This window comes from Balaenoptera borealis (genome assembly GCF_965194805.1).
Source record: "Balaenoptera borealis genome assembly, chromosome: 7".
Lineage (NCBI taxonomy): Eukaryota > Metazoa > Chordata > Mammalia > Artiodactyla > Balaenopteridae > Balaenoptera > Balaenoptera borealis.
Genome location: NC_138864.1, coordinates 122,475,883 through 122,495,511, shown reverse-complemented (window position 1 = coordinate 122,495,511; position 19,629 = coordinate 122,475,883). Strand labels below are relative to the sequence as shown.

Sequence of the window (19,629 nt, the reverse complement as noted above, 5' to 3'; positions counted from 1 at the left end):
CTCAGGAAATGGTTTCTGAGTATTTAAGGATATGTGCTTTTCAGCTGCAGTCTTGGTTTGGCAGACGAACTTGAAAATTTTTATAAAAAAAAAAGAGCAGAGAAGTGAATTAGGAGATATTTTTGTGCCTCTTGATGACAAGTTCTTGCTAAACTTGGCTCAGTGAAGGAATCCTAATGAAGAACTGTTCCTGGCAGCCTACGTGACAGCTCATTCACATCTCCTGCTTCCGAGTATACTAGATTGTCCTGGTTTTGTAGATATAAACCATTGAAATGTTTTGAAAATTTCAGCATAGTCAGACTAAACTCTACTTTCAAGGCTCCCAGGCATATTAGGTGTTCACTGAGTGTTTGTTAAAGAAAGAAATAAATGATTACAGCTTACACCTAAATGTGGGGAGAGAGGGAGAGAGACAGAGAGAGACAGAGAGAGACAGAGGCTCTGTTCAGATCTTGTATTCTATTTTTTCTTATGATAAATTCTGCATCCAAGAATGTGCTGATTTTTTTTACTGAATCACAATAACTAAAAAGCTTTAAGACTGGGGGTTCTGTTTTTAGTTTTATGTGAACCTACATGAAGGACCAGGCCTTGGTGAGAAGCAGTAACACACAATGGTGGTGAAGAACAGAAGCTTTGAATCAAACTGCCTGCATATAAACCCCAGTCCTGCTGCTTACTGGTATGTGAACCTCAGGCAAGCGACTAATACCCACTTGTGTCTAAATTTCCTTCTCTGTCAGCTGGGGAAAATAATAATAGTACCTACACAGGGTTGTCATGAGTATCAGGTAATGTTAACGTAATTAAAGATCTTGGCACACTGCCTGGAACATAGCAAGTTCTCAACAAATGACAGCTGTTACCATTGTTAAATGCAGGAATTAAGAAGCGTCACAGATTTTTATATGCACTTCTATTGATTTCCTAGGGGTGCCATAATAAAGAACCACAACCTGGGTGGCCTAAAACAACAGAAATTTATTCTCTCACAGTTACGGTGGCTATAAGTAAAAAAAATCAAGGTGTTATCTGGGCCACACCCCTTCTGAAGGCTCTAGGGGAGGATCTTCCCTTGCCTCTTGCAGCTTCTGATGACCCCGGTGTTCCTTGGTTTGTGGCAGCGTCTCTCCAGTCTCTGGCTCCATCTTCACATGGTCTTCTCTGTGTATCTGTGTGTCTTTCCGTGGCCTCTTCTCCTCTTGTAAGGACACTCCCATTGGATTTTGGGCCCGCCCTAATCCAGTACGACCTCACCTTAATTACATCTATAAAGAGCCCATTTCCAAACAAGGTTACATTCTGAGGTTCTGGGTGGACACGCACTTGGGGGAGAGGGACACTATTCCATCTGTGATTGTATTCAGCTACAAACATTTAACATAGAAACTGCTGTCGCTGCTATAGGTCTGTTATTTTCCCTCTTGCTTGAAAATAGAAGATAAAGTTTGCTTCTAATCATGTTGCTAATTTCTGGTTAGAAATAAAAATGAGGTTGATAGTCATAAATGTGTTTTGAGGTTTGACTATCCGAGAAGGAATAAGTCTATTAGAGAAGACAACCTTTGGCATGTCCAGGCAACCATCCATTTGGTCCCCAGTGGGGGTCCCCGCTGATCCTGGGGATGACAGACCCACAGCTGAGCCTTCCATGTAGGCTGGGGTTTGCTCTGCTCCCAGAGGAGTCCACAGCCTCAGCCAACGGGCTGCGAAGGAACCGTGCCATGGGATGGAGCGGTCTCCACTGAGTTAAGTGGCTGCTGGAGGTGGACATTCTGAGAAGAGGGGAAACCGCATGGCTATCTGTAGAGATGAGGTGACTGGCTATGTGGTCCAAACTATAGACCTTCCAGGAGGCCCTCATGCTCTCTCCAAAACCTGAATTTTTCCCCAGTTAGCATTCCTATTTAATAGCTCTTCCCTGGGAGAGCTAACACCTTAAGTGATGATCAGATCTTTAGAGGTGCATTTGAAGAAGGGCTCTGGGAGTTTTTTGAGAAGAGATCAGAGAAGGGCAGGAAGGAGTGTCTCCTATCTCTGCTTTGCCGGTGGGGAACAGTGACTACCAATGCATCACTACAAAGCAAGAGAGCGTCATCAGGAGGGACCTGCTGGAAGCTAGCTTTGTCCTCCTGAGCTTCATGAAGCGGCAGCACAGGGCAATCTGATTTACAAATGCAACCATATATCCTTCTCTCTGAACCAAAAAAAAGAGAAAGTGGTCTATGTCGGTCCCATGCCGGTCCTAGTGTGAGCTCCTCACCCGGCTGAGAGCGATACAAGTGATTTTATTTTCATACAACTTGGCCCCAACAAGGCAAACCTTCCTCCAGGGCCCATCTGAAGGGTGATCGCTTTGAAGGCTTGTGAAAAACTGGGCTTTGTTAAATGTACTGAGAGAGAGATTTTTCAAAGGTAATTTAATTATATGCAATTTTCACCTGAGATGCTACTCCATTCCAGATAGTGTGATTACACGGTATAATGATTTCTGGTTAATAACTAGATATTTTCTAACCAGAGACAGTCAGGTGAGTCTTGAATGCATGGGGTAAGAACTCTGTCGCTTAGTACCGAGTTCTTCCCTAAGAGAGGCAAAAATGAGGGAAAAAAGAGGTGACTCATCATTGTGTAAAGATTAGAAAACACAGCAAAAAGATAAGAAAATAAATACTGGTGTTTTCACCCTCCACCCAGAATAATGACAGTTAATATTTTGAGGTGTTTCCTTTTTTTTTTTTAATAAATTTATTTATTTATTTATTTTTGGCTGCGTTGGGTCTTCGTTGCTGCGCGCGGGCTTTCTCTAGTTGCAGCGAGCGGGGGCTACTCTTCGTTGCGGTGCGCAGGCTTCTCATTGCGGTGGCTTCTCTTGTTGCACAGCACGGGCTCTAGGTGCGCAGGCTTCAGTAGTTGTGGCACATGGGCTCACTAGTTGTGGCACGTGGGCTCAGTAGTTGTGGTGCATGGGCTTAGTTGCTCTGTGGCATGTGGGATGTTCCTGGACCAGGGCTCGAACCCGTGTCCCCTGCACTGGCAGGCAGATTCTTAACCACTGTGCCACCAGGGAAGCCCCTGATGTGTTTTCTTACAGTTTGCTTTCCTCGTGTGTTTGTGTCTGATTTTGTATAGACATATAATCAGGCTGTGTGTGGTATGTTGGGACCTGTTTCATTGAGTCAGCAAAATATTGTGGACATTTTTCCATATTCACAAGCACAGAACTATTCTAGCCAAAGAAGGCCCGCAAAGGACTTTCATGAGCTCACGCTTTGGCAGGTGGCTGTGGCCGCTCTTTCTAGAGGCTGAGTTGTTTGGCTGTAGCCTCCCTGGAGGTGTGGTCATAGGAGCTGCTGTTCTGGGAGGTGAGACCCTGACCAGAGGGACCACCCGGCTGCAGGCCTCAGAGGGAAGACCCCGTCCGGGAACGAGCTTGCCTTAGTGCAGATGACGCTTTCCTGGATTCCTCTCAACCAGCACCACCTTCATCCTCCCCAAGTCAAGAGGATACTCGTCTTGACTTAGAAGGATGCCCACAGGTACTTTCCAAATATGACATGCAGTTTTTAATTTTAATTTTTTTGGGTAAAGCCACTAATTGAATCAAATGTAAACTCATCTGGCTAAACAGATATTCAGAGAATATTTAGGGATCTTTTGTGTAAACCCTTTGAAATAATGTCAGTGGAAACTCAAGAGCTTCCTCTGACTTTATCTTGAACATTGGCAAAGCTGAAGGGTACATACCCTTGCCTTTCAATTCGTGAATATTGCGTATTAACCCCCAGTGGTTGTGTATGAGCCGCGGTACTTAACCTAACTCTCCAAAAATAAGGGGCTCATGATTTTCTTTAAATTGGCACTTATGCAGTGGAATCTCTCAGGCATTAGTGCTCACTTGATTGCGTTCAGACACCATTCTGGCAAGGGAATGACTGCACTGAATTAGCATCAAGCACAGGGAATGGTAATTGCAAGACTCATTTCTACAAGCGCAAAATTAACGTGTTCCGCAAACCCATCGCACTGTGTGCCACGGAAAGTCGTGGAGCCGTGCCGTTCCAAGCAGAAGAACGCGCTCTAACAGCGGTGGTAAAGTGCTGTGGATCATTCAGCAAAGGTGTTCCTTTCCACCTTTGTTGTTGTCTCACGCTCATTCTTCAAGCCCTGCCTGACCTAATTTCTATGCTCATATTATAGCACCGCCAGACAGTAGCCTGGATGTACAGAGAATGTTATGGAACAATTCCTCCTTCTGTGTGGCATCTTGTGTGAATAATGCCAGCCTCAACAACCCCCCACGTATTCATGAGAGTATGAATAGGCTACTTACGTAAAGCTTCTTATGAAGAGATGCACCAACCGTTTACAGAGAACTTTACCCAAACGCTATACGTTCATTTAGAAAGAGAAGAGCGATTTACGTGCATTTCAATTGTAGCTTAAGAAGCGTGCCAGCCCTGCCTCTCCCCATCCCTCCTGTTTACAAGTGGGAAAGGAAGCCACAGGCCAGGCGAATGCATTTCTTCTGGTCATGCAAGATCACAGGGTATACCAACAAGCATAAGCATCAGGCTCTTGGAGTCAGCTGACTGGCTCTGCAGACTTTACTAGGGATTAATCACTCAAGACTGAAATAATGCAGTAATAACAGACCTATTACATGTGGTGTCTCAGTATTCCTGCGGTTTAGTGGAGGCTGAGACCCTCCCAGAGGCGCCCTGTAGAAGAGTGATACTAAGGATAATGACGATAACTGGCCAGAGGGGCTTTCCTGTGAGTCCAGCTTGAATCCAGTCTCTTAGCAGCTGGGGGAGGGGGTGGGCATTAAGACCACTGGGCGGCACAGACAGATTCACTGCAGTGATCTACAGGTCCAAGATAATGTGTTGACCCTTCTGACTCCCCTGAGTGGGAGGGGCAGGCCCAAGTCCTCTTTCAATGGCAGCTTACTTTGTCACTCACCATTAAGGCATGATATGGCTATTTGCTTTGTAATGTTCCAGCCAGTGAAAAGTTTGCTAGAATTTGGGGGAAACGCTGCACCACATGCAAAGATTCTCTCATCTTAATGAAAAGATTATGGAATGGTTTAGGAGACTTCCTACCTAAGGTAGGAGAAGAATTCCAAATACCTTACCCTCAGAATGAAGTATGCCTCGGCACAGCTGAAAAACCATTCAATAGATGATCTGGACTTCAAAGATGTCTAAAAATGGCTTTGGAAACTGGCTCTGACTTACCTTTGTTGCAAAATGTCCCATCATAGGCTGTGCTGGAGCAATCGCAGGAGTACCCGTGGTATTTCTCTATGCATTTGCCTCCGTTCTCACAGTTCGCCCCGTAGCTGGTGCAGTGGCCCGAGCACCCGGATTTGAACCCGGATGTGACCTTTGCTCTTTCTTCCAGGTCCAGTGTCACCCCGTTCATCCTCAGGGAGCGGATGCAGCCCAGAAAGCCCTGCTGGCCTCCGGCACCACCTGGGAAGACAGAAGGCATGGAGCTCAGATAGAATAACCTCTGCTGTGGCTTCTGTTTCATTCATCATTCCTCGGACCACTGTGGTAGGAGATGAGACTGTCAAGTGCAGGGGGCATGCTCACTGTCAAGTTGGTCCTGCCTAATAGAAGAGTCTGCAGCTTTTTCCCCTTAGGCTATAATGCCTGATTAAAAGAGACAGTCTTCTGCGAAGCAATACATTTGCTATAGTACTAAAATGTCTGGAGACACACACAAATTATATAAGCTGTTTTAGAAGTTTAATCTGGTTTCCTATAGAAAAGAAGTTTACAGAACTCTCTAAGTTCTTTGGTTTTTAATCTCAGGGCATTCAGTTCCATAGCATTATCTATTGGAAGAGATATAAAAAGGCAGAGGGACATGAATATATTAGCATAGTTAACAAGTCAATTAGCCAGAGGAAGTAGATCCATTTGGAATGTGATTGTAAGTCCTGGTTCTTGTCTCAAGAAATGCTTTGCTTTGAAATTCATGTTAAGGGTTCCCAGGGCTTCTTGTCTGGGGTGGTTGGAAATTGGAGTTGATAATTTTACACAGAAGTCAGCTACACCACATTTATTACCAGGTCAGTTTAGATTTTATTGCTTTTGTCTAAATGCCACTGCAAGACACATAACACACAAAACAAATTCACTGTAATTTTCTGAGTAAGTTATGGAGTTAGAGGTTCATGAGCATGAAAATATTAAAATATTCCTAATAAATTTCATAGAACGGTTCATTGGAGAATTATATCACAGGTGGATTGTATCTATAATAACCTTAGCTATGATTTTTTTAAGCAGCTGGTACAAAAGGAGGAACTCAAGTTTATAAATATGCCTGTATTTTAGACTAACAGCTTTTCTAGAAATTAAATAAAATGATAGTAGTTAAAATTATTAAAAGAAATCTGATGGGGATTTAGAAAAAAAGATATGGTTAATAAAGTGAAAGTTACTGTTTATTGAGGGCTATGTAGCAGGTACTCTACTAAGCATCTTACATATGATATTCACCTGATTCTCACAATAACCTGGCGAGGTAGGCATTGTTACCTTACCCCCATTGTACAGATAAGGAAACTGAGGCTTAGAGAAATTAAGTCATGTACTCAAGGACTCATAGCTCCGAAGTGCCAAAGCGGTGTCAGATCTGTCTTATTCTCGAGGCTGTGGTCTTAAACTCTGTTCTGTGTTGATCGTCTAATGCAGAAGAACTTCAGGGTCTGGGGCGCCACAGACGTACATGTTTCTGAGGTAAAGATCTGGATGTCTTTAAAAATGGCACGGTCAATAGGACTGGCAGACTTTGGGCAAGGCTGCACACTGGAGATTGATTCTGATCACTTACACCAGTATCTCGAGAAAAAGTGTGCGATCTAGACGACTCATCAGACAGGGCTGGTGGATCAAAGGCTTTAGCTGTAGAGATGGATGAGCCTTTGCTTACGCCTGTGAATCCGCAGCCGTGAAATAGCAAATGACTTGCACTACTATCTTTATAAACCCAAGCCTTGCAGTTCTCTCACTGGGCAGTGCACAGATTTGAGTGATGATTCTCCAGGGATTGTTATTTTTTAATAAAATATTTAAATAGAAGAGGATTAATTGAAGGGATCCCAATGCCCCTTTTGATTAAAGGTATGGGAGAGTAGACGGCAAAAGAAATGATTAGAAACAACCACTTTGAAGGATTTCCCATTTTGCAATCTGCTCACCAGCACCGCTGCACCTCTGGGCTAAGGGGAATTTGGCCCTTTGCTATGATCTGGAAGAATTTCAATCCAGTAGTCACTCTTTGTGTGTCAAAATTTCAATTTGGCGTCTACTGTTTTAGCAGCTATGGCTTTTGTTCTTGCAATAAGGCTTTCCAAAGGGCCTTTCGTTCAATAAATGCTTAGCCATTTAAATTTTCATCACTAGTTAATTAAGACAATTATATCCTATCAAAATATGCTGAAATTTTTAAATCGTTGTTTTTAGATGTCTGCCTCTCCTTTCCCCTGGTTGCAAATGTAATAGTTTTTCATTGTGGAAACCATAAACATACTGATAAGCAAAATGAAAAAGAGAATCTATAATGCTCCTCAGATAGAACGACTTTCACTTTTAGCAAACAGCCTTTTCTACTTTTATCTATGAACATACATATGTATAAAAAATAAAGGAAAAAGCGGGGTATATGCATTGTTTTGAAATTTGCTTTTTTCACTTAATATATCATAAAACATTTTTCCCAGCAATAAATATTCAACTAGAACATCTTGCTTAACATCTGCATAGCAGCCCACCCTGTGAGGCACTGTAACTTATTTTGTCATTCCACTACCATTGGACTTTTTAAAGTTTTTATTTTTATTTTATTTTATTTTTTTACTAAGTAAATTAAAAAATATATTTTTTATTTAACATCTTTATTGGAGTATAATTGCTTTACAATGTTGTGTTAGTTTCTGCTGTATAACAAAGTGAATCAGCTGTACGTACACATATATCCCCATATCCCCTACCTCTTGCGTCTCCCTCCCACCCTCCCTATCCCATACCACTGGACTTTAAAGCTTATTCCAATTCCCATTTTATATGATACTATAATAAATATCCTTGTAAAAACCTTTACATACTTGTCCAGTTTTTCCTTAGAATTAATTCTTAGAAGTGTAATTGCTAGGTACAAGGGGCATAAACATTTTAAAGTCATTTGCAATGTAATTTCCTCTCAGAAGACTTTATCAATTTGTATTTCACCAATAGGGTACAAGATTCCTGCCTTCTCCACACCAATTCTAATACTAGGCAGGATACTTTTGAATTTATAGGCTAGAGGGAAAAAAAAAAAAAAGAGTTCATTCTTTTAATTTGCATTGCTTCGAATACTGTGAGTTGAATAATTTTTATGTTTTCCTCACTCTTATTTTTTGTTTCTTAATGACCTTTGCTTTTTTGGGGGAAATAGGAGAATATATATTTCTTATTGATTGATAACAATATTTGGGTCTTTAATTTTTTGTTATAAATTCAGCAACTACATCTTTCCAGTTTGTGTTTGTTAACTTGTATGTAACGTTTATGTAGTCACATGCATCTATCTTATTTTTATGATTTCTGCCTTCGATATTAGGCTTATAAATACCTTCTCTAATCCAAAATAATATAATTATTCAACTATATTTTCTCCTAGAACTTTTATGATTTTACCTCTTTTAACATTTCATTCTTTAATCTATCTCGAATGTATTTTAATTCAGGAAATAATTGACATTTAAGGGTGTCAGCAATGGTTGAGAGTCTGAGGAGATTTTTTTAAAAAGACTCTTTAAGTAAATGTTAATATGACCAAAAAAATGGAGATTTAGAAAGCGTCAATTGGCAGAGAAAGTACATCTAGATTAGGTCATATTTTAATTACATCATTTAGGTAAACATTTAGATATATGTATATATGCTTCATTATGTACATACACAGGCTTCATTCAGTAAGGGGATTTAGGGGCAGATTTTTCTGTCTCTCTGCCTCTCTGATTCTTCCTGGTCTTGTTCTTTCTGAGCTTCTACATCTGCCAGTCTTTGTTCCTGCCTCTGTGTTTGTATAGCTCTCCCTATCAGGACTGTTGACTGTTTTTGGTCAGTTCTGTGGCTTTCATCAAATCGCTGCATCTTTCTCAGCATCAGTTTCTCTTATACATAAAAGGAGGCTGAACTAGAAGTCTCTGGTCCTTCCAGCTCTAAATTACTCTGGTCCATGATGTACAATCTCTCCCTCTGGGCTTATGTGTCCCCCTCTCGCCATTTCAGCAAATTACTGTCAATTTCTGCTAAATTTCTTCTTGCTTCCTTTTTCCTCTTTGCACTGCTGCCTGACCTTTTTTTCCCCCTCCTTCCCTTAAATGACCATAACATATGACTATAGTCTAATTTGTATTTGTTGCCTTCATTAAATAAAGTTTTATACTCCCACTTCTTAATTTACAAAGAAGGTAAGTGGAATGCCATTTGTCTCTATATAAAGGAAAACTAAATAACTTACTCGTTTTTAAACATGGTCCCTGATTTATTAAATGGGTCAGTGAGCTGGAAAGTACTTTTACTGATCTAGTCAATATGAAGAAAAGTCTTTTGTACTGAAAATGGTCATTATATATTATGCAAAGGATGTTAATGTACTAGAACCAGTGATAATTATTTGAGTTCAAGTTATGTGCTCTATAGAAATCTTTCCTGGTGACAAATGTCATAAGTTTAAATTGTAGGTCTGCGAGCAAAAAGGCTGCTTAACCTTTGTTAATTAGAAAATCAACACATTGTCACTGGAGAGAGCCCCCTGCCATGCAAGGGCCTCACACACATTAGTTAGACCTGTGATAATTACCCAAGGTGAGACGTGGGTTTAATTTGTAAATCATTTTTCATGTGAAATGCTGTTCAAGTACTGCAGTTAAAGATTAATTATGAAAATGTTGTAACTATCCATAATGAATAATACAACCATCAAAAGCACAGAAGATTGGGGCAAAACAATCAGGTATTAAATTAAACAAAAAGGGCGAAAATAAGGATCAGGAGGAATTCTAAAAAGCACTGTCCTCAGACTAGGAGCGTGATTGTTTTCTAAGGAGCTAAGTTGGGTTCCAGAGCACCTGTGCCCAGAGAGACCGGCCATTCATTCGCCATAGAGAGGAACTGCACCAAAGCTCCCACACAAGGAATCTAATTTATCCATTCAATAAGTATTTATTTCACAGCAACTATAAGCTAGCCTTGTCTAGATGTTTAGAAGGCACTATGAAGCAAAACACACAAAAGTCTTTGCCCTTGCAGAGCTTATCTTCTTGCCGAGGGAGAGGGAAATTTAACAATAAACTCAATAAGTAAGTTAAGTATATCGCCTGTTAGAAGTCAGTCTGGGTTAAGTGGGAGTGGGAGTGGGAGTGGGGTGGGGGAGATTCCCATTTTAAATAGAGCCCTTAGGACAGACCCCACTGAGAAACTGACAGAAGGAGTATCCAGGTGCACACCCCTGGGAAGACAAAGAGGTAAGGGAGGCACCGCCCTGCAGGTGAGGGCACGGGGTGAGACGGGGAGCTGCTCTGAGATGCTGAGAGACGCAAAGGCGCCAGGTCACGTGTGTAAGGCACTGGGAAAGGCATTCCTAAAAAGATGGAGGAGACACACTTCTTGCTCTCAGGTTAACAGAAATGTAATCACAAACAGCCACACTATGGTTCAAGGTAAAATTTGACATCGGAGAGGCAGGGAAGAGAGGTGTGGAGAGCATGAACTGTGGTCACAAAGGTCTACTTTTGGGTGTTGGCTTCGCTGCTCACTGCTTGATCTTCCCAGCTCCTCGTTGGGCCTCAGCCTCCTCATGTATGAAACTGGCATAAAAATATGCACCTTACAGGCTCATATTAATAACAAGTGACAATACCCCCCTCTGTACTAATGCTCAGTTAATGGTAGCTGTTTATTATTATTACCATTATTCAGTATAAACAAAATTCTACAGAAGCACAGAGTTGGAAGTTAAATACAGCTAAGATGAGTGTACACGAATCTGATACCAGAGGTACCATGAGTGTTATGAAATGCATTGTGTCACCCCAAAGTTCATGTGTTGAAGCGCCAATCCCCAATGTGACTATATTTGGAGATAGTACCTTTAAAGAGGTACTGAAGATTAAATGAGGTCACAAGGGCGGGTCCCTAATACGAGCGTGTCCTTCGGAAGGAGAGGAAGAGATGCCAGGGATGCAAGCACACGGAAAAACAGCCGTGTGAGAAGGCACAGGTCTGTAAGCCAAGGAGAGAGGCCTCAGGAGAAACCAACCCTGCCAGCACCTTGATCTTGGTCTTCCAGCCTCTAGAGTTGTAAGAAATAGATTTTTGTTGTTTAAACTACCCAGTCTGTGGTATTTTGTCAGGGCAGCTTGAGCAGACTAATACAGTGAGTAAAGGGTTAACTTCAAGCTTGGGCTGGTCCAGGCCTGCCTGAGAGAATGACCTTGGAGTTCTCCTTCTAACTCCACTATTTCCTTGGGAGGTTCAGGATTAGGACGGCTGTTTTCCTTCTCTTGTCTGCTATGGGGGACCGCATCTGGATTGGGAGAGCTGTAAGCTGGCATCGAGGTGCTGAACACATGACTGGCTGGCATAAAAGATTGACAGGAAATACAGCTGTGATTTCTGTGTCCAGGTGACCCATCTAGACCCTGGCTCTTCTCCATGGCAGTCAGACTTGGCCCCTGTAGGTCAGGGGGCAAAGGCAGCTACGTGCTTGGCCAGGCTGGGCCCCCATCGGCAGCTTGGCTGATGCTGCACCCACTGTGTCCCCTGTTTTACGTGTTACCATTGTCTCTGAGGTCTTGACTGTCAACCTGAACATGGAAAAAACCCTGTAGTGTCAGTACAGGTGTGTAAAGTAAAAACCCAGTTATCTGGTTAAGCTGAGGACCTCAGAATGGCCCAGATTCTTTAGTAGTGGAGAGAGTTCAAGGATGTGGGCTTACATTATTCAGTGCAGAGCTGCGTGACTGACAAGTATTGATCAGGGATGCCTCTGTCAGCTGGATATTGGACGGCATATATGAAAAAGTTTATCCAAACTCAGAGAGTGGGGCTTTGGAGGACTGTTTTTTCAGATAATGCTCATGAGTTCTCATTCATAACATCATTCAGTAGGATGGATTTTTTTAAAGTTCATTATCACTGCATGAATTTCTTACATCCTCTGAGTAGAGGACAATCCAAAGTATTTAAACTAGAAGAAAACTTCAAAATAGAGATGGAGAAAATAACTGGGTTTCTGAAAGCAGAAAGCACTCATATGTGTCTGAATGTGAATTGCTCCACGATGGGGATGGTGCTGAGAGGCCTGAATTCGTTCCAGAGGCTGTGGCGGGAGGGCAACCATGATAAAATGTTAGCTATTTCAAAAGCTCATATTAACTGAATGCTAGCTGTTCCAGCTACTGTTTCAAATTTTACATTTTTAACTCTAGAGAGAAATATTATTATCACCCCCATTTTACAGGTAAGGAAACTGAGACCAAGAGAGTTGACTTGCCCAGTGTTACATGGGTCGTAAGAGGCCATAATTCACCCTCCAGGCTTTCTGGCTGTTAAGCCTGCACTCTCGCTGTGCTGTAGCTGCATCCTGACTTTTGGGCTTGCATCATATGAGCCTCTTCTCTGACTTTGCTGCGCTGAGGTATGGAACATGCTGACAGAATGATTACCATCTGAGATAAATCATTCACCACTTGGCACAGTGCTGTCCCAGGATGGCTGAAGCTGAAAGGGGAATGCCACACTCACAGTTCAGCCAGGAATGTGGACATATGGACACCCAAACTGGTCTCTAGGCCGCAAACAGGAGATGTTTCTTTGATGCTGTCTTTGAAGTTGTATTTTTTCTTGGCGCAAAAGCTTCATACTGCATCTCTAAAACCAGAGCAGTGATGAGCTTTGGCCCCTAGATGGTGGGAGGTTGGTTATCTCCCCACACTCGGTCTGACAGTGCTATTTCAGAGGACTGCCACTCTGCAATGGGTCTTATGGTTCCAAGTCCCTCACAGAAGTGGCGGCTGACAGAGAGTACAGTGGTAAACCTCCAGATCCCAGCCAGATCCAAATTGTAAATTATTAATCGTCACTTCAGGAAACTTTAGCGCAAAGCCAGATTTCAAATATATCAGCTTACAACTCTGTCTAAATATTTGTTTTACCAATATTTGTATGTGATTGCTCATATGATGTATCCTGCTGGAGAGTCCTGCTCATCTTCGGAGCAAAATTAGCATCTGCTTTCTGCTGATCTTAACATATCCCATGTTCTTTCTCTTTCTCTCTCACACACACACACATGCATGCACACGCACTCATGCACACACATGCACGCACACGCACTCATGCACATGCACGCATGCACGTGCACGCACGCACACACACGCACGCACGCGCACTCATGCACACGCACGCATGCACACGCTCATGCACACACACGCATGCACACACACACATGCACACACACTCATGCACACACACACATGCACATGCACTCATGCACACGCACGCATGCACACACACGCATGCACAGACCAGGAACCTGACCCAGGTTGATCCACCTCTCTGTCTCTGTCCCTGTCTCTGTCTCTCTGTCTTTATTATTTGCCTTTAAAAGCCTTTATTTTTTAAATGACTGTATCCACTCCCTTTTCATCCACAGCCAAGAATCAGAGCTGTTACCTCGCTCTTTTACTCTCAGACTCCAGGCTCCAAACAAGCGTTTAAAGCTGTCAGTCCCGGGTCAAGGCCGGATTTATGGGTCTGGGAGGGATCAGCACAGCTCTGCCCACCAACCTCCCAGGCGGCAGGAGCTTCCCAAGACAGGAGGGCGGTAGAAAAAGAAGTGAGGGCTGGGATGGAGAGGGAGAGGAGCCAGGAGCGGGCAGAGAGGCCGAGGACAGAACCGTGGGAGGTGCTGAGGTCAGGGTTGCAAGGAGGGCATGCTTACGAGTGTTAAATGACACCGGAGGCCAAGCAAAAGGAGAAAATGGGAAAAGCTACTCGATTTGGTTATTTTTGAGACAGCCCTGTCAATGTAGTAATGAGATGCTTCTTAGTGAGAGAACAGGTAGTGAGAGTACGGATTCAGTAGGTGAAGATCCAGCACTGGTTTAAGAATCAGCCACAGCAGATGGGGAGGGAGGGAGGCCTTCTGAAGCACGAAGCACAGGTATTACTGCTGTAAAACAGATTTGTTATTTTAAATGTTCTGATAAATGTATTGGTTTCTTTTGTAATTCTGTATCTTTTATTCATAGAAAATATTACTCTGAGAAGAGAGACATAGACTTTACCAAACTGGCCTCCAAAAGGTTAAGAACTGCTGCATTATAGTGAAGTTAAGCAATATTAAAGGAAAAGAAGGACATGTTCAGGAGTAAGAGTGTAACTTACATCTAACCTCTCAGCAGCAACACTGCCTGTAAAAGACAATGGAGTAATATCCTCACAGTGTTGATGAAAATAGGGAGCCAGTAAAGGTATTCGCAGGCATGTGAGGTCTAGGAAGGACTCACCTACGAAGTTTTAGAAAAAATTGCTCTTGAGTAAAAACGAAAATGAATCCAAGAGTAGATAAGATGCGGGAAATAAGAGTAAGTGAAAAGAAAAACAGCAAATATTAATGTTTTCTCCTAAGCTGTTAAAATAAGTATATTCATGAGATTCTGCAACTAAAACCACAGATGATGTCAACACGGCAAGTAGTGAGGTGGGGAAGGAGGTCAGAGGGTTCTTGGTCTCTTGTTCAGGAGAACAGAGATATCGATTTGTTTTTGTGGATGATAGAGAAAAAAGCATAAGTATGAGTCTTAAGAAGTTAGGCATAGCTGCCAGAGGAATGCAAGTAGAATGTAAAACTTTTAAATCAGTAGAATAATATTCAATTTAACCAATGGAAAGTAGATTGAGGGGTGGGTGAGCAAACAAAGAAAACATAGTAAATTGGAAATGCAGGGTAAGATGGCAGAAAACATACCCTGATATGACAGTAGTTACAGTAAATGAATAAAAAGACCGAGATTCTCAAATTGGATTTTTAAAAGATTCAGCATTATACTATCTAAGACACACATTTAAATAAAAGGATTCCAACACCCGCATAAAAACACCAGGCGAATATTAACAACAAGAAGAATTGCATAGTAGTTTTAAGAGCAGAAATAAAATTGTGTGATGAAAAACATCAGAAGGAATAAAGATGGAAATTACATACTTGTATAAGGAACAATAAATCAAAAAGATTAAGAACACATCTAACTAACAAAATAGCCTCAAAGAATGCAGAGCTACCAATGACAGAACTATTGACAGAAATAGATAATCAACCAGTAAAGTTTGAGGTTTACACTCAGAATCTGATCAAACAGTACTTAGAGAAATATGACACAGTAGAAATTAAGTATGCATATACCCTATGACTCCTGGACACACACAGACACATGTGAGTACACATGAGAAAACCTCATACAGGTAATAGGGGGACAGGCACAAATATATTTGCCGAATAGTTATCTGTGGTAGCAAAGAGTTTGGGGAAACTTAGGTATGCATCACTAAGGGATGGAATAAATAAAGCATGGATATACACACAATGGAACACTATACACATAGTATTCACAGAGCTACACAAATACATCTTAAAAACATAAGGCTGGGGGCTCCCCTGGTGGCGCAGTGGTTGAGAATCTGCCTGCCAATGCAGGGGACACGGGTTTGATCCCTGGTCCGGGAAGATACCACATGCTGCAGAGCAACTAAGCCTGTGTGCCACAACTACTGAGCCCGCGTGCCGCAACTACTGAAGCCTGTGCGCCTAGAGCCCGTGCTCCACAACAAGAGAAGCCACTGCAATGAGAAGCCTACGCACCACAACGAAGAGTAGCCCCTGCTCGCCACACAAGAGAAAGCCCGCGCCCAGCAAGAAGACCCAACACAGCCAAAAATAAATAAATAAAATAAATAAATTAAAAAAAAACAAACATAAGGCTGAGTGAAAGAGAAAGAAACAGAATGAGATTTGTAGTACAATACCACTTATATGAATAATGACACTCGAAAGGCAATACTATGAATTTTCCATAACATGCACATATTTTGAACAAATATATAGAGGGTGGGGCTAGAAGGTTATACATAAAATACAGTTGAGTGGGTGCCAGCGATGGGGAGAGAGTGGAATTGGGAATGGTGAAAAAGGATGTAAAATAATAAAGTGAAATTAAAACAAATGAGGAACACTGCCAGTTTGTGACAACAGGACCACGATATGAAGAGTGTGAGTCCCACAGAATCCCACACCAGGGGACCTTGAAAACGATGCAGATGAAAGAAAAGAGGATAAAATGCAGCATTTGGCGGAAAACAACTCTATTTAAGCCAGTAACAGTGGATGGCTTTTCTCTCACTTTCTTAGTGTATCACAGGAGGGACTGCGGGGCAGTGAGTACTGGTTCCTTCCTCAATATGGTGTCACTGATACTAATTTTATTACAGTCTTTTTCTGTGTGACAGTTGCCATTTATTATCATGAAGCTTAGTCCAGTCCTTACTGAAAGAATAAAAAATCCTTATGAGAAATTATTTGATAAGTCTATTTTTGAAACTTTTTTTCCATACTGATTTCAAAATTGGTGCCTTTACATTAAAATGTCTTCTCTGAATTGGCCCATGCCAACTGTCATGAGAAAACTGGAATAAAAGACCTCAGAATCCCTGAAGCTTTTATTCTTGTGGCACATGAGCTGTTTTTCCACAGAAGGTGAACAATAGGTTTGGCTCTTTTCTTAGGTTCAAAATCTGTCTCTAAAGGGGTATAGCTCAGTGGTAAAGCATTTGACTGCATATCTCTCTGTAAGTTTCTAAACATGTAATCTCTGCCTTAGAAAATAAGCTCAGCACCTATGGAAATAGGTAGTGAACAGACTACCTTTTGGAGGTTCAAAGGAAGTTAAAAGTACATTGTTGGTTTAATTATGTTGGGAGTGTATGTAAGAAAGGTAAAAATTGTGTCTATCATAACTTACTTCATATGTTAAAACTCTAATTGTAAAATAGCTGGGATTGCAAAAGTTAATTCGTTTTGACCTCTAAAAGGTAAAGGGCAGGAAAGCATATGGTGACACTTAGTGGGGAAGGACCATCCTTCACCTGTGAGGTTGGCAGGGAGGGGACAGTTCTACGGAGAAGAGAGTGGATGCCTCATATGTGGTTTCACGGCAGAGCCTCGTGAAGGCGGTCGTGTTAAGAATAAATGTGCTAGCAATCCTTGAGGTGAACGGCTGTGAAGGAGTAGCATTCCACGGAGAAGCTTCTGTATTTTACTTGCATTTTTGCTCTGTAGATAGTTGACTGATTTCATCTAGTGATTTTTTAAAACTAGATTTTATCTAGCACATCTTTTTACTTGATTATCTTATGGCAGTGGTTCCTAATTATGACATCACCCCCTATCTCTGTTTGGGAGAGAACCAGGAGACCAGTTACAAGGGTCGGGCCAGAAACTCTTTGCATTAGGGTCCCAGCTAGCATCTCAGCCACTGCCACACAGGCAAGACCTCAATTTGAGAGAGGGAGACTGAAAACTATATTTAGGGCCTAGAATGATCTGAGATGCTATGTTTCATCATATGAATTTCTCTGTGACTCTTTTTTTAGGCTTCGGTCATGCTTGATTTCAGTCTTGGTATCTAATGAAAAAGATATTTCCAAAGATGGCAGTCTGACTGTTAACTCAGAGAAGTAACAAAAACATAATTCACTTATTCATTCATCCTATTGCTCACTCAGCAACCACTGCAGCGATATTCTAAATCTCTCCTGTCAGGTAGCTTACCTTCTAGGGGAAGGACACAAAGATAAATGAAAATATCACAAGTTCTAAGGAGAATGTAAAATGGTAAATGGCTGGCTACGTTAGACTGAGTGGTCAGCGAAGGCCTCTCTGAGGAGGTACAGAGCTGAGAGTGAACGACAAGACGGAGCCAACCTTTAAGATATGGGAGCACCCTAGGTGTCCACCAACAGATGAATGGATACAGAAGATGTGGTACCTATATATATAATGGAATATTACTCAGGTGTTAAAAAGAATGAAATTCTGCCATTTGCAACAATGTGGATGCACCTAGAGAGTATTATGCTTAGTGAAATAAGTCAGAGAAAGACCAAATACTGTATGTTATCACGTATATGTGGAATCTAAAAACTAAAACAAATGAATGCATATAACAATACAGAAACAGACTCACAGATACAGAGAGCAAACTAGTAGTTACCAGCGGGGAGAGGGAAAGAGGGGAGGGGCAAGATAGGGGTAGGGGATTGAAAGACACAAACTACTATATGTATAAAATAAATAAGCAACACGGATATATTGTACAGCACAGGGAAATATTACCATTATTTTGTAATAATTTTAAATGGAGTATAATTTATAAAAATATTGAATCACTACGCTATACACTTGAAACTAGCGTAATATTGTAAATCAACTATACTTCAATTAGAAAAAAGAAGGAGTCAATTTTGTTGATGTCTGGGGAGGAGTTTCAGGTAGAGGGAACAGCCAGTGTAAATGCTCTAAAGCAGGAACAGGCTTGGCGTGTTCAAGAAACATACCAAGACTGGAGACCAGTCAGGAGACCAGTTACAACAGTCCAAGCAGGAAACAACCGTGGCTTCGACTAGAGTGGGACCCGTGGCAGGAGACAGCATGGGGTGCATTTGGGGCACAGCCGGAGGCAGTCACAGGACTCACTAATGATGGGCAGTGATGAGCGAAAGAGGAAATCAAGGCTAACGACAGATTTTGGGTTCAAGCAGAAATGGGTGGGCGATGATGTCATTTTCTGAGACGGGAAGGCTGGCAGAAGAGCAGGCTTGGGGCAGGCAGCAGGAGCTCTCCTTGCCATGCTTACTCTGAGACACCCATCAGACAGCCACGTGGATACGCCAAGTAGACAGCTGTGTACGTGGATGCAGAGTTTCCGGAAAAGTGAGGCCTGGAGATTTTGATTTCAGAGTCATTGGTGCATAAATAGTATAGGGAACCATTGGACTGGATGAGATGACCCAGGGAAACGTACGGCTGGAGAAGAGGGGAAGGCTCTGTGTCTGATGCTCCAACATTTAGCGGTCACGGAGAGGAAGAGAACTCACAGGAGAGACTCCAGTCATGGCCAGTGAGGTGAGGCAAAGCGGGCAAGCACACGCCATGGAATCCAAGAGAAGAGAGTGTTTCAAGAAGGAGGGCACGGGGGCTGCTGCTGAGAGCATGGAGAGAAGCCAGAGGATCGTGCTCTAGACACAGCTCTAGAGAGCTCCGTGTTGACTTTGACCACCTTTCTAAAGGGTGTGCCAAATGAGCTGAAAAGAAAAGCAGCTTCTCTCTGTACCAGAGAAACTCTTAAGTAAGGCGTCTCGTTTGTTCCCTGCCTCCAGTGCTTCTGCATAAAATTCTCTTGTTAATCCAAGCCCTTTGTGCTCGTGTCAGACGGTGAGGGCCTGCCTGCCTTGATCTTTGCAGGCGTGACTGGTAACCCACAGAACGCCTGCCGGGGCT

The 19,629-nt window shown here is 42.2% G+C and overlaps 1 protein-coding gene across 3 annotated transcripts in view; it reads right to left on the bottom strand.

Moving 5' to 3' along the window:
• Window positions 1–19,629, bottom strand: part of CNTNAP2 (contactin associated protein 2) — a 2,074,761-nt gene that overhangs the window by 211,561 nt on the left and 1,843,571 nt on the right. For all 3 annotated transcript variants that reach the window (XM_082400459.1, XM_082400458.1, XM_082400460.1), the window contains one exon: window positions 5,247–5,483. In XM_082400459.1, the coding sequence (XP_082256585.1) occupies window positions 5,247–5,483 (237 nt within the window). The remainder of the gene's footprint in view (window positions 1–5,246; window positions 5,484–19,629) is intronic.